The 15,371-nt window shown below is 38.0% G+C and overlaps 1 protein-coding gene across 30 annotated transcripts in view; it reads right to left on the bottom strand.

Annotated features, from left to right (window-relative positions):
* Positions 1 to 15,371, bottom strand: part of SOX6 (SRY-box transcription factor 6) — a 665,852-nt gene that overhangs the window by 68,170 nt on the left and 582,311 nt on the right. For all 30 annotated transcript variants that reach the window (XM_077866355.1, XM_077866354.1, XM_077866356.1 and 27 more), the window contains 2 exons: positions 15,079 to 15,262; positions 11,843 to 12,030 (listed from right to left, as the gene is read on the bottom strand). In XM_077866355.1, the coding sequence (XP_077722481.1) occupies positions 11,843 to 12,030; positions 15,079 to 15,262 (372 nt within the window). The remainder of the gene's footprint in view (positions 1 to 11,842; positions 12,031 to 15,078; positions 15,263 to 15,371) is intronic.

The following is a 15,371-nucleotide window of genomic DNA, read 5'->3' as shown; positions in this document are numbered from 1 at the left end:
AAATTTCAAATGGAGTTCCTCCAAAAAAGAGAGGGGAATGGTTTGTTGTTGTTTTTAAAGTATGGTGGTCCTAGGCACTTGGCTTATACTTTCTTGATTAATTCCCCAGTAACCAATAGAACTAATTATTATTAATCACAGATGAGGACACTGAGGCTCAGAGAGGTCATAGAACTAGTGAGTGATAGAACCAGTATCTGAAGTCCAAGTCAGTGTGAGTCAAAAACATAAGCTTTTTTCACTTTTCCACATTTCTTTAAAGGTCCCTCCAATCCCCTTCTTTAAATTGCCATGATATACCTCTTAAAATGTAGTTCAGATAAAATATGCCCCATCTATGAGCACCTCTGATGGCTCACAATTATCTATAAAGATAAACGTCAACCTGGCAATGATCTGTTCTAGCCTGAATTTCTACCAGTTATATGGCAGGCACTGGACAAAATATGCTACATGGATTATTTTATTCAATCTCCACAACAACCTATTGTGTTTAGAAACTATGCACGTTGGGACACCTGGGTGGCTCAGTAGTTGAGCACCTCCCTTCAGCCCAGGGCGTGATCCTGGAGTCCTGGGATCAAGTCCCACATTGGGCTCCCCACAGGGAGCCTGCTTCTCCCTCTGCCTGTGTGTCTCTGCCTCTCTCTGTGTCTCTCATGAATAAATAAATAAAATCTTAAAAAAAGAAAACTCTGCACTTTCCCATTTCTCAGATGGAGAAACTTTGGCAGTCTAACTTCAAATCTTTTGCTCTTATCCACAACCTATTCAATGGACGGTGGAGCTAGGAAGGAAGGGAGGAATGGAGAGGAGATAGAAGAGAGAAAAAAAGTAGGGAGAGAAGGAGGAGAGAGGATGGAGACCATGAACGAGGGAGGAAGGGAGGTAACATTTATTAAACACCTAATACATACATGTAAGAGATTTACTAGGAGGTTAAATATTGCATCATTTAATTCTCAAATTCTGACATTTTTATAGATAAGGAAACTAGGGCTCTGAGATATTCACTAAATAAAGGTAAAGCCAGGATTGAGGGCCCCACACACGTCCAATATTGTGCTTTGTAGATAGTGAGTACTTAATTAAGATGGAATGGAATTGAAAAATAGTGTGTTCATGGGATGAAGAATCCAATGTCAGTCATAAGACCCAAACTAAGACAAAGAAAGCTAGGTAAAAATGGATGGATCTAAAAAATAAATGACAAGGTCTGTTAAGAAACAGCCTGCAAAATTACTATAGTTCTAAAATTGAACATCTTAGGAACATTCCTGAGAAGCTTTTATGCAGACTCATAGAAGAAAACCCACGTTTCTCCTGAGAAAGTATTTTATTTATATAGTAGCAAAGTTTACAGAGTAGAAATGTATTTATATAACACACCTCCTTTTTGCCTTGTTACCAGGAAGCTCACGGTCAAGTCTGTGGCCCATTTCTAGCAATTACATACATATGTATTAGAAGAATTTTTGTGCACTATCTCCTCTCTAGTTTTTATCTTGTGTTATTGTATGTATCACTGCAAACCACTCCAAATTATTTTTGCATTAAGGTAAAATATAAATATAAGTTATAAATTTTATTGACTTTTTTTGCCCCTTATTTCAAACAGAATCAAACCAATAATCATTTCTAAATGTTCACAATGTTTGATCAGTAAAGGCTATTCTTAAAGTTAGGGTGAATGCAATTAAAGCACATATTATATGTGCATGTATTCCATGATCTGGAACAGCATGTATTTGAAGTATCCCCCCTGGCAATCTCAAAAACCCTTTCTGAGGGTTCACTAGACCAAAACTATTTTCATAATAATACTAAGACATTATTTGCCTATTCTCTAATGAGTGTACAATGGAATTTCCCAGAAGCTACATGGCATTGTGATACAACAACACATTGAATGCAGAAGCAGAAAGGAGAGTCCAGCTGTCTTCCACTAAGCTAGACATTAAAGAGATTTGCAAAAACATAACACAAAGCTGTCCTTCTTACTATTTCATTATTATTTTTTTTTAAAGATTTTATTTATTTATTCATGAAGGACACAGAGGAGAGAGAGGCAGAGACACAGGCAGAGTGAGAAGCAGGTTCCATGCAGAGAGCCTGATGTGGGACTCGATCCTGGGACTCCAGGATCATGCCCCTGGGCCGAAGGCAGGCGCTAAACCACTGAGCCACCCAGGGATTCCCTTACTATTTCATTATTTTGAAAAATACACTTAATGCTCGAAAGTGTTATACTAATATCCAATGGGTTTGTTGTTGTTATTTTTAAATAAATCTATTGTCTAATTTTCAATTTTAATACCTCATATGATAACTATGTCCCATATAAATAAAAAGTCTTTGGGATCTTTAATAACTTTCAAGAGTGTAAAGGGCCCTTGAGACCAAAACAGGTTGAAAATAGCTGATCTGGAAGGACTAAGTTTAGCTCTAGAAGAGATTCGATGGAGACCATCGAGTTAAAAAGTACCTGCCATTGTGGTAGGTTAGGTCTATAAAATCCTCATTGCTAGTAAATTTGCTCCATACATGCCCAACCAACAACTCTTTATGTGAAGTTATTAACTGGGTTGTATCAAATTTTAACCCTTTCACTGGGAGATCCATTAACTGAACATGGGCTTTTGACTTAAAACACTTGTTGTAAACAAAAGCTTACAGTCTTTTATTTGCTTCCTTCCCCCACCACTATCCCTAGGAAGTATCTTAAGCCTTATAAATCTTGTAAGAAAAAAATTCTCACCGTTTTTTCCACTTAACGTGCAGAAAAGTAAGGAGCCAAACAAGTTTGTTGTTGTTTTTTATGAATTAGGTCTTAAACTAGTAGCTAGGCAACCAATCAAGTAGCCCTGACAACAGAAATAAAAGGAGCTTAATGATTACATTCAGCCAGGAGCCTATCTATATACAGCACTGCATAGTTGCCCAATGTTATTGGTTCAAATGTAAAATCTAACATGAATAAAACTTAAAATTTTTTCTAATGTTTAAAGATTTTTGATCTGTATATGCTGTTTTAGAGAAACAGCACAAGGAGAAATAGAGAAACACTATCACAAGGATAAACAAATATTTTTTTCAAGGAAATATGCATTGAGTAGTATATATATGTGTGTGTGTTTGTGTGTGTATATATATATATATATATATGCAGAGCTATCTCATGATTTTAGCCTTCGCTTCATTAAAATTGATGTTTGAAACTCAGATGCATGTCTTGCTTTAGATTTTAGTTAAAATTGCCTTGTCAATCTCACAAAGATGTAGGGAACAAATGAGACACTGGACAGAGAGAGTGCTGGAGCAAAGCGATCTAGAGCTGGTCTTAGTTTCTTGATCTGCAAAACAGGGCTAGTAATACCTACATCCCTGAATGTGGAAAGGTTTAAGAGACTCATGTAACACCATTTTTGAAGCCCAGAAGCACTATAAAAACATGTTGTCATGATGTGAAAAGTACCACATAAATGGTACTTAAAAAAAAAAAAAACTGCTCTACTTTGCAAATAAGGATGTTACAATTAGAATTTGTCCCCTTACTGCAAAATCTCTAATGTCCAAACCCCTCAAGGTACAAGTTGTTATCTTGGGAATAGGCTGACACAGAAAAAGGCACGTACTTGAATATACTAGTCAACTGCTCACAAAAACAACCACCCTGCTTAACCAGTCCTATGTACACCTTTGGAAACAACAAAACCTCACTAGTCTGTGTGCTGTATAAGAAGCTCATTCATCCCAAACATACTTTGCTAAATAATTTGCTCGCAATCCCCTTTCACTTATTGTTGTATGGCTGTATTGATATTCTGTCTGAACCTACAGTGTCATGCAACAATGAATATCTGAATCAATTGTATAAATAACAAAGAGCTGTGGCAATTGACAATGTGAAGCAGAAGACATCCAGTATGTTTTTCATTTCCAATAAAAGGGGGCAGTATTACATCAGTGTAATACTGATGTACTGTTTTGATATTTTTGCAAAGTATGGTTGAGGAGCAAGAACGTACACTTGCAAAAATTGAACAATTGCCTTTTTGAACAAATAGGAACAAGTTTACAAGGCACCTCAGTGATTGAATGATTTTGCTGAAAAATATATCATGGGTTGAAAAAATATCATTTGGGCATGAGAAATGCATATAGTTATCAAGAATCAGGTTAAATATTTTCAAATATCATAGATTGAAATTTGGTTTTGGGAAATATATGAAAACATATATTAAATTAATAAGGACAAAAGCTCTCTAGGAATCTAATACAATGTAATATCTAATATAATCATATGTGAACATCATCATGTTGGTTGTGGCCAGATTCTAGGCAGGTAGCTGCTAGTGTATACAGGTTACCCTAAGAATGAAAAAGAAAAAGGCATATCTTAACTTTGTGAGAAGGTGCCCTTAGCTTCTCCATAACCTTCCACTCTGTCTAAAACATTTTGTGGCCGCAGGGGGCAGTAGGTTAACCCATTCACCGCTGGAGAGTATCAAAGAGTGAAAATTTAACAAAATGAACAACGATTTGACAACCTATATGAGGTCTTAAAGTAAGTTAGGATGTAATACTAACCGAGACTCCTGTATCAGGTGTATGCTCTACATATGTTTTCCCTCCAAGCTATCCTTCAAGGAAAGGGTAAGTACCTCCATTTTCCAAGTATGCTTATTGAGACTCACAGAGGTTAAGTAACTTAATTAAGTAACACGGTAGGAGAATGGGATAGGATGCTACTAGGATTAATCCTAGAAACTTGAGTCCCAGGATTAATCAACTCCAATATCCGTGCTCCTCCAATTTACCACGTGGCCCCCAATTCTTTTGCTGTTCCACTTCTGTCACTTGGTCTATATCAGCAGCTTTCAACCTTCACTTTCCTGACTGATAACTTTCCAGGGGCAGAACGGATGGACATGATGGTATGCAAGAATGACTTACCCAGACAGGGGGTGACAAGTATTCAGGAAGCAGGGCACTCAGTGCTTTTCTGCTTCACAGTTCATATTTATTTTTACTATTTTATTCCATCAAAGGTCTGAGATTGGCCATGTAAGAAATACTTTCATGTGAAATAGCCTTAAAGATCTCACAGGAAATTAATAAATGAGTCCAGCACAGTTCTATAAATAAGAACATCATTTGTCTAAGAATCAGGGCAACTGTAATTTCATTCCTTCTCTGCCATGAACCCACCATGGTTCCCACTAGGAACCCACTGAACCCACCGGGTCTCAGTTTTCCCATCAGTGACTTGAAAGGATTGGGCCAAATGTAGTGTCCCCTCCAATTCTTTCACCCTATACTTTTAATCCCATCAATGTACTTCAGAGACAGTGTGATAGGAGTGTCCTTGCTTTGATACCTGATAAGATCGAGCATTTTTCTTAAAAGATTCTCAGAAGATGAGGGGAAGAGCAATTCAGACCACGTGCATATAAGATGTGTAATCTGCCTATTTATGAGCAACTCTGATCAGTAGGGAATCAATCTACTGGCTCATCAAGATTATTAAGATGAGCAAAATAACCAGATTCCCAAGTTACATAACAGCTATGCAGGAAAGCTCTAGCCAATTACCGATTCAGTACTCAAACATCAGGAAGGTCAGAGAAGTTACAGATCGCACTTTAACACTGAAACAGCCCACTCTGCCTCACTTCTCTTCTGGCCAGATGCCCTTAGCTGAGCTCTAAGGACATTTAGAAGCAGCCTATTTAAAATTCTGCTGTGTATTGTCATGACTAAAATACTTTCTATCTCAGAGATGTCAAAACAACAAAATTTGGTAAGCAATTAGTCTATAATATGATCTAATTGCACTGGTACTTAGGGATAAAGATGGATGGTGTTCTTGGTGTGGAAAGCTAAAGCTGAGGGCAGTAACTTAGACTTCTGCTGGCAGGACACTCACAATCCACGCACAGAGGCTGTGTTGAAATGATGGAGCATAACAGCTCCTAAGGCGCCGTTACAGTCTATTGTCCCTACAATCTATATATTTAACAGACCCTAAATATCCTGTGACACAGCCAACCAGAACAACTCCATTGGTGCCGTTCTGGCCAATCAAGCCAAAAATGTTTCATTTTAAAGTGCTAAAATCAGGATTTACCCAAAAAAGTGAAATATGCCATGGGTAAACTTATATTCAGATGGACATATATATGAGTCTATATGTTACAAAGACACAAACAAGAGCCCCTATGCCTGTGTAGTAAATGTTTGTCCACACTTAATCATACATGTGAAGCATGTTTTATGCATACCTAATGTTACTAAATGTCACAAAACACTCTACAGGGGACATAGTGATACTTTGCTCAGATCCCTCCTCAGGACTGAAAGATTTATACCCTCAGCTGGAGGGAATGTTGAAGGTAGCTAGCCTTCAGCTGCTGGCCCTCTTCATCATTGCCTCAGCTAAAGAGAGTCACCTCAGCCAAGGTCATGTCCCCTGCCCAGGGTAGCCCTCTTCCGATGACTGGTTGACACAAGTGTCTCCCTCTCCACCCAGTTTGGGACAATTCTGAATGGCCATGGCACCCCTGAAGCTCCCCATATAGTTGGCTGAGGCTTCACTGAAACTGCATCGTAGACCAATTCTGCTTTTGTCCTTTTCCTTTCATGGATGGCAAATAGAGCACACCCCCATAAACATGCTCACTAATTTCTATCTCACATTTTGCTTCTCAAGGAACCCAAATCTGTGACACACTCCTTTGTAAAGACTGTCCAAATGAGAGAGAGACACAGTAGGCTTAATAAATTATAGGGTTTTATGACAACAACACTGTGAAAAATTCTCTAAAACTGTACTATGGGTTATAAAGAACAAATTCATGCATCTAATTTACAGATCTTTATATTGAAGAAAACAGAAAATTCTGAAGTGAACAATTTTGAAGACACGTAAATTGAATTTGTCACAATCCATTTCACCTATCTTATTGCACATTACATATTTACCTTCTTTGACTTCAGAAGAAAATCTGATCCTCATAAGAAAAAGCAGTATCCTATGGAACCTCATAAAATTAAGATGGATATTTTGATTATAAGAGAGCCAAAGCTACCATAATACTGTTCTTAATTTACTCTTCTGGCTTCATCTAACCTAACAAGCAAGGACAGATATCAGCTCTTGAAACTCAACAAAGCCTATAAACCCACAAAATACATGCTCAAAACAGTGAAATTACTGGGAGGGAGATCATATTAGGAAGAGTTTGTGAACTCTCCTTATACATAATGGATTATAATGGATTTTTCCATTTGTTTGGCTTTTCCAGTGCCCAAAACATAACCCCAGTAAAGTCATCTACAGACACTTCATCTACAGACTCTTCAACCAGGAAATCAGAGTTCTCTGGTTCTGCAGAAACTACTTTGTCACTTGCCCTCAGGGGTTCCATTATATTCAGTATGACACATTTTAGACTTTGGATTTATTAGTATTTTTTTCAGTCATAAATCTAATCTTGTCTCTCTCCCATGTCTTCCAAAGCAAAATAAGATTATTTCAGTACTCAGACTTCTCCCTCCCAAGTGAATTAAGAAAAGTCAATGAATGACACTTAAAATTAACCAGTAGTATTTGAAGTTAGTAGTGTCTTAAGTTTGAACTCCAGTTCCAGCTGATACAAATTCAACAATACAGGGTCACAGTGTCAGACAGAGATTTATTGCTGGAAGAAGGTATGCCCAGTGCCAATTTACTACTAGGTATGGTGCACATGGATTAGGATGCTCTCTTCCAGGCCTGGTTGGGATGACAGATGGCCTTCAGTGAATGGCAGAGTTGTTGCAATAATATTGAATTTATTTCTCATTACTCCCTCAAACTAAATGTCTAGGCTCGCATTATGTTTTAAAGATTCTCTATGCGAACATTCTGAACAAAAATTTCTAGATGCATTTTTCCAAGAAATATTTAATTCAGAGCATTAATCAAAAGCAAATGATTTTCATAATTTAATAACAGAATGGTTATTTAAATGAAATAATTTGTTTTTTGTAGAATGAAGTTTCTGAAATGTATTAATTCTAAATACATTTTATCTAGCTGAGTGATTTTTCATGTAGGGGCCATCTTCTCCTTCCTTCCTCAATAGAAGACATTTGGCAATGTCTGGAAACATTTTGTTTGTCACCAAAGAGAGAGGTGCTACTAGCATCTAATGAGTAGAGGCCAGATAATGTCCTCTACTTTTATACTTTTACAAACTGTTACCAAAGATACTGCCCACTATGCTTTTGTACTTTTGTCCATGACAAAGAATTATCAAGCAAAAAAAAAAAAAAAAGTCAATAATGCTGATGTTGAAAAATCCCGATCTAACCTAATTAACCTGAAGTTTTCATAGCGTGTAGCAACTCAGGAGTTTAACTATGTGAGTTAGCCAAAATGCCAAAATCTGAAAAATCTGTTTCCTTCTGATCCTCCCATTATTGTGTGAGGACCTCTTAATTGTGTTGAGATAGTATATTTGTTCTCTATATTCAAGGTCACCCATGACTTAGTTAAAAGGTATAGGGAAGATAAGAAAATGCCCACTCAACCAGGAGCCATATTAGGTGCATTCACATACATCTTATTTCATTGTAACTCAGGTTACTATCCTCCTAGTAAGAAGAAACTGAGATTAGAGAGGATAATCAACTTGCCAAAAGTCACACAGATGGTGACAACTTAGTCACTATTCCAAGTGAGAATATATATTTCAAAACTCATTAATACTTTCTCATATATGCAAAGAAAATTTCTAAAAAAAAAATTTCTGAATCACTAATGGTGGTTACTACTCAAAGAAAACTTCTGAATCATTAAGAATCATTAATAGTTAATGGAATGAGGAGGATAATTAAATTTTACCATATATTTTTCTGTATTAGAATTTTCAGTGAACGTGTATTACTTCTACTTAAAAACTGATAACTTAAAAAAGACTCAAATAAATCATTGACATACTTCTCAGGCTAATTTTAGGACTGACTCCTGACAAAAAAGTAAAGTAGAAAATAGTCCTAAGTTTATGGCCCCCAGTCTGTTGTTGTTAATCCAATTTCCCATTCAATATCTCTATGCTAAAACTTGTTTACTCAGAGCTTCAAAAAGGATCTTGTAACATTATCCACATTAAGATTTAATATGTTATTTCATGGTGTTCTCACTGAGAATATAGTATCAGTTTATCTCTAATACCAGAATGGAAGAAGAGGTTTGGGGGCAAGACTCTTCTTCTCTTGTGGTCCTGAGACCTCACTGTATATATAATAATCTGTTCAGGCAGTTCTTAAAGAGAGGTTTTGCCACCTAGTTGAGTGGACCAGTGACTGGCATGTGCATGAGTCCCAAGAATATAAACTTTTATGGATTAACAGGAACCAAAAGACACATATTTCCTCAAAGAGTTTCTCTCCTACCTGGTCTGAACCTCCCACCAAGAGGATCAATCAAGGCAAAGGGGTCTAAGAGTGACCAATTTTTCATTGATTGTTTGATGCTAACCTTAGTAAGTCAGTTCAATGAGGACTGACAATAAAATTCTTCATTAAGCTTTGGGAAGTCAACACTTCCAGAGCTAAGCCTCCTAATCTATGTAAGGACTGATCACTTCATACTTTGAGGAGTCCACCATGTATCTATCCCCTTAATCTCTTTCCCAGCCTGCGAGCCCCAGCCATCTGCTAGAATGGCTAAAGAGTATAGGAGATCAATCAAAGATGAGAGGTTGATTTAACATGAGCAGTGGCTCTGTATCCCACTGTAATTGGTTAAATTGTGCTCCCTTCCCTCCCCTCCCCGCAAAAGATATGTTTAAGTCCTAACCCTTGGTAACTATGAATGTGAACGTAATTGGAAATAGGGTCTTTGCAGGTACAATCTAATGAAAATGAGGTTACACTGGATTAGAATAGATCCTAAACCCAATAGCTTGTGTTCTTATAAGAGGGAGATTTTGAGACTCACACACACGTGCGTGCGTACACACACACGAGACAGTCATGTAGAGGGAAGCAGAAATTGGAGTGATACAGCTGTAAGGTAAAGAATGGCAAAACGTGCCAGCAACCATCAGAAGATAGGAAGGGGCAAGAAAGGAATCTTCCTGAAATGATTGTGGCTCAGCCAACACCTTGATTTTATACTAGTTTCCAGAACAGTGAGAAAATAAGTTTCTGCTGTTTTAAGTCATCTAGTTTGTGATCATTTGGTATAGTTGTAGGAAATTAATATATTCAAAATCACATCCCATACCTTTTGAAGAGGAAACAAAGAAAGAGAAAATAATACCCTGGTTAAAGCTATATATTCAAATACTCAAGTAACAGTACACATGACCTTATACTTATCTCATGACTTTTTCTATATGCTAGTTTAAAACTCCTTTTCGGAAATAGAAAAGTTTATTGGAAAGAATAGAGTCTCTATCATAGGAACTATGCTACAATTAGCAGGGTTGGAATCAAAGAAGAAATTCTTGGTCCTAACTTATAAATTATATTCAGCTTATACTGAATAAACATATGAATGGAAATAAGTTTTTAAATTTAATCTCAAACTGTTACCAAAGATACTGCCCACTATGCTCTTCATTTGTCCCTATATAGTTCTCATGTTTGAAAAACAAAGAACAGTGGCACCAGGAAAATATTGTCATCTCTCCTTTTTAAATGGTATTCATTCTTCAGATAATCAGTATTTTTCACCCTGTGTACTAAACAGCCTCTCAACTGGTCTCCCTGTATCTATTCTTAAATTCCTACAGTCCATTCTTGCATATTAGGCAGAATGATCCTTTTATACCTATATCAGACCATATTTATGCCCTGGATAAGACCCATCTAAGGATTCCCATCACCCTTGGAATAAAATGCAAATCTTTTCCAGGGCCTACAAGGTCTAGCAGGTTCCATCCTAGGCTATCATTTTACTTCCTTCTCTTGTGCTTCTCTGTCACATGGGTCTCCTTGTAGCTGGTACACTCTAAGGGCCTCTACACATGTCATCCCTGCTACCTGGATGCTCTTCCTCTGGCTCTTCACATGGCCTGCACCATGGCTTTACTGAGGTCTCCTTCAAGTGTCACTTCCTCAGAGAGTCCTTTCCAACCCGTATAAAAGAACACCCTGGAACTCCCTATTCCCTATTCACTTCTATTACTCTCATGGCTTTTCTTCATCTCTTGACATTACTGACATTACATTACCTACTTAATTGTTTATCTCGTCATGGCCTGGGCTCCCCTATCACAGTGGAGGCTCTAAGAGAGCAGGGATTTTTGTCTGATTTGCTCACTGTTGTATCTTCAGTGCCTAGCACAATGTCTACTATAGGATAAGCACTTGACAAATAATTTGTTGAATAAAAAAATAAATGAATGTGTTTTGTAAGTTGCTTTGTTTTATTTTTTGCCCTGGCTAATAGGAAACTTAGTAATAAATTCAGTAGTGAGTCATAGTAATATAGTCACCCTCATCATGAGCATATATGTTTCTTCCTTCTTTTTAAATATTCTGATATTCTATTTCTATTCTAATAACCTCATATATCTCCTTTGTTATAAAACATTTTAAATTTTTTTGTAATGGGACAGAGGATGCCAATAGGCAGGTAGGTTGGGTGCCAGGTTGGGTGCCTGGTTGGGTATATGGGAGGCAACCCCACAGTAAGTGCGAAAGGGTGTACGTGTTTATCGGCAGTAATGCTTGAATGTGATACAAAACAGCCCTCAAGCTAGAATCTTTGGCTGCCTGGAAAGAGCCAGATGAGAATGAGCCACTGGGTCCAGCAGAGCCAGTGAAGGAAGGAAGCAAGTTTTACCTTTTCATTCCTGCAGTTGTTCAGCCCCATATTATTCATGGAGGACAGTTTCCCATCAACACCATGCGGCTGTTGCTGCTGTTGCTCCCGCTGGATCTGTTCTCGCATCTTCCGAGCCTCTTGAATGGCTTTCATCACTGTATCCTGATCTCCAAACAGGGCAGGGGAGTTGAGACTGGACAGGATATCTGTATACACAGGATGCATTATTAGAAGCTTATGGGGTTAGACACTAACAAAATACTGCCATTCCCCACTCCGCTAGAAAATGCTGCATTCTCCAACAAGGAAGGGGCATGTTTGCTATTAAGAAAACCGCAGTACTATGCCAAGAACACCTGGAAACCAAGCTGTGCTGAGCTCTTAGCCCTTGTAGGATACCCCAGCACTCCAGTTAATCCTGACCCTGTCAACCTACCTTCGCACAAAGGAAAGTTCCTAGATTCCAATTTTGTGTGTGTATGTGTGTGTTTTCTGGCTAGATCTAACAATTAGTGAGGGAATAGCAGGGAAGGAGGGGGTGGGTAGAGGTACAGTGATATCTGTTCAGGATACCTGTTATATTGGGTATACTAATGCAGGGAAGCTGTTTCTAGCCTAGCAGAAAAAAATCCTATGAGGCCACATGTGTCCTTTAGTGACATCTTTATCTGTGTGTTCATATGTCCACTGCAGGAGAGAGGGGGCGGGAAGGAATATACTGCACTTTCCATTCCCCAATCACTGGCTGGTTAATGAAGCATTCTACTCATCATGCTGCCTCAGTTATTTACCAAGAGAATGACAACCCATTCCCTACCCCCAACCGAACACCTACTGCTCTCAGCTCCCTGTCTTTGTGATAGTGAGGCTGTATGTGTGGGAGTGGTTTTCACATCTGTACAAAGCTTCAAATAAAGTGAAAATAAATATTTACTTTCATTATACTCCATGTAACTCAGAGGGAAAAAATAAAATTAAACGAATTCTCTTCCATATCTTGCATTGTACTGTAGGTTAAAATTAATACTTTACATAAGCTTTTCCAATTTTAGACAGAGAGAAGGCTTGCCGACTAATCGATTTCAGCTGCTGTGGTAAAGTTTAATGTGATCCACTTGCTTGTATCCTGGTATGAACATTTCACAGCACATGTATGTGTATGTATCTGCATACACATCAGACAGACAGGACAGAGGAAACCAGATGGGTCAAGTCCACACCGTGTGTATGTGTGTGTGTGTGTGTGTGTGTCTGCAATGCATGTGTATATGCATGAGTTTAGCAAAAATTCCCAAGGCTATCTATAGTAAATTGTTTAATAGCCAAACCATCACATCTTAGGCTATAGAAAACCCATTATCTTTTGCTCTGAAGCTTTTCTGATAAAAACCAAACTGAACACTTCAATACTGTCCGGACAAAATTGTGATTGCCTCAGCCCATTTCTAGCTTATGAACTAAGAAAGACTCCCTGCTGAAGTATAAACTTCATAAGAGCAGGCAGGCCTGTGACTTAGTCATCTTTGTCCCTCAAGATGCCCAGTATAGTGGACAAATACTTTCCAAACAAAATTCAGAAGTGGATAATGGAAAGGCCATTAAAGTCATTTCAAGACCAAGCCTATTATTTATCCTTAAGCTGGCTTTTTTTTTTTCTTATTTAACAACTTCCAAAAATCCAGCAACCATATTCACATACTGGAAATGACTTACTTCTCTCTTTCACACGAATGTCACTGACTTGGAGTGAAAACCTCCCAGCTCCTGGCAGAGGCGTCCTGACTCAAAATGAGAATAGGCTGCTGCTGTATGGATCCTAACGTCCCAAATTTTAACAAGGAAGAATTACATCTCACCATCAGATGATTCACTCAAACCCAACATGGTGCAGCAAATGTTACAACTGAGAGTTCACAAAAAAGGGCACTGAGTATATATGACTCAGGTGAAAGGACCCAGGTTCTAGTCTTGGCTTTACTAGTAAGTATCTACATGGCTGTGGGCAAGCCATTTTACCTGTAAGAATCACAGTTTACTCTGTCATACAATGAGGGTAAAAATGCACTACCTCATAGGATTATTGTGAAAAATCAAATGAGATAAGATAGGCACAAATGACTTTTAAACTTACATATTATTTTGTTTATTATAATAAACATTTTAAGCTCCAGGACTCAGTAAGGCAAGGATGGTATTGTGATGAAGAAATGAAGCTCTAAGTCCCCAATCCCTTGTTATCTCTGTGTCTTATATGAACATTAAGAGGCTTAGTAACAACATGTTAATACTAATTTGGCACTCTGCTACAGACAAATGCTTTCCCATTTATTGTTTCATTCCCCTTGTATATGTAAATGCGTTGGTGTTGGTTCAGTCTAGTTTTTTTTTTTTTTTAAATCACATGCCTTCTAAGTGCCAGACACTGTGTTAGGCATTTTATATACATTTTTCTCTCTGAATTCTCTCTCTCTCTCTCTTTTTTTTGAATTCTCATAACAACCTATGAGCTAGGTAATAATATTCCCCTCTAAGAGATTAGGACACTGAGTTCAAAAATATTAAATCACTTTCCCAGGGTCACATAGCGAGTAAGAAAAGGCTCTGAGTCCAAGTCTGTCTGATGCCAAAACCCATGTTTTCCCTCTGTACTTCTCACTGGGGTATGAATGTCCCTAGTGATACTTGGCAATATATCAGAGAGTGTAAGAAGCCCAAGGATCATTATGACACATCTTATCAGATATCAATTTTATTTCATATTATGTCATTGAAGTGTGTCATTCACATTTGTTTTAATGCAAAACTAATACGGGATAAGATGTAAAATTCACATACATTTTAAAAAGAAAATATAAAACTTCAAAGAAATGTTGGACTTTTGGCAGGCAGCTTTGAGGCCAGGTCCCTCTAGGCCCTTGGAGGGTTCATGATCACTCTCATCTGCCTAGAGTTACTTCAGTGGCAAAGCATTAACCAAACACAGAAATCCCCAAGTCTCTGATTTGCTGGATCGAACTCCTCAGCCTCTAAAGAACTCATCCCAGCAGGATTTATATTATGACCTTTTCCAAAAGTTCTAATCACCCAAGACACGAAAAGGGGTTATGTTTCAGTAGAAAGGATTTTACTTTTACTTTTTTTCCCCCCATGGACTAAGGAACACTTTGGAAACAGAGATTCAGTCATCACTGAACAGGTTAGCTTTCTTTTACCTAATTCATAAATCTCTTCCTGTTGTTGACCTTTCCATTTACCTAAAGAGGATCCTCTTCCCAAGCTTCCTCCAATGGGGCTGGGGATGCTGCTTTTGTTAGGCAGATTAACGGGGCTGGTTTTGCTGGCTGGGAAGAGGCTCTGGGTGGGAGATGTTGGGGACTTGACAGGCTCGGCTGTCTTGGGTCGGGAAGAGAGATTTAGCGGCTGTGCGGCTGCTTCATCCTACAAGAGTTTAACATAAATAATTATTAAAAAAAAAGACAAATGAAGCACATTATCACTTAGTAAGCCACAGTTATTTTACACCTAAGAGACAATGCCACATTCTCCT

This window comes from Canis aureus, chromosome 23 (genome assembly GCF_053574225.1).
Source record: "Canis aureus isolate CA01 chromosome 23, VMU_Caureus_v.1.0, whole genome shotgun sequence".
NCBI lineage: Eukaryota > Metazoa > Chordata > Mammalia > Carnivora > Canidae > Canis > Canis aureus.
The sequence above is the reverse complement of the archived record's forward strand: the minus strand, read 5'-3'. Positions and strand labels throughout refer to the sequence as shown.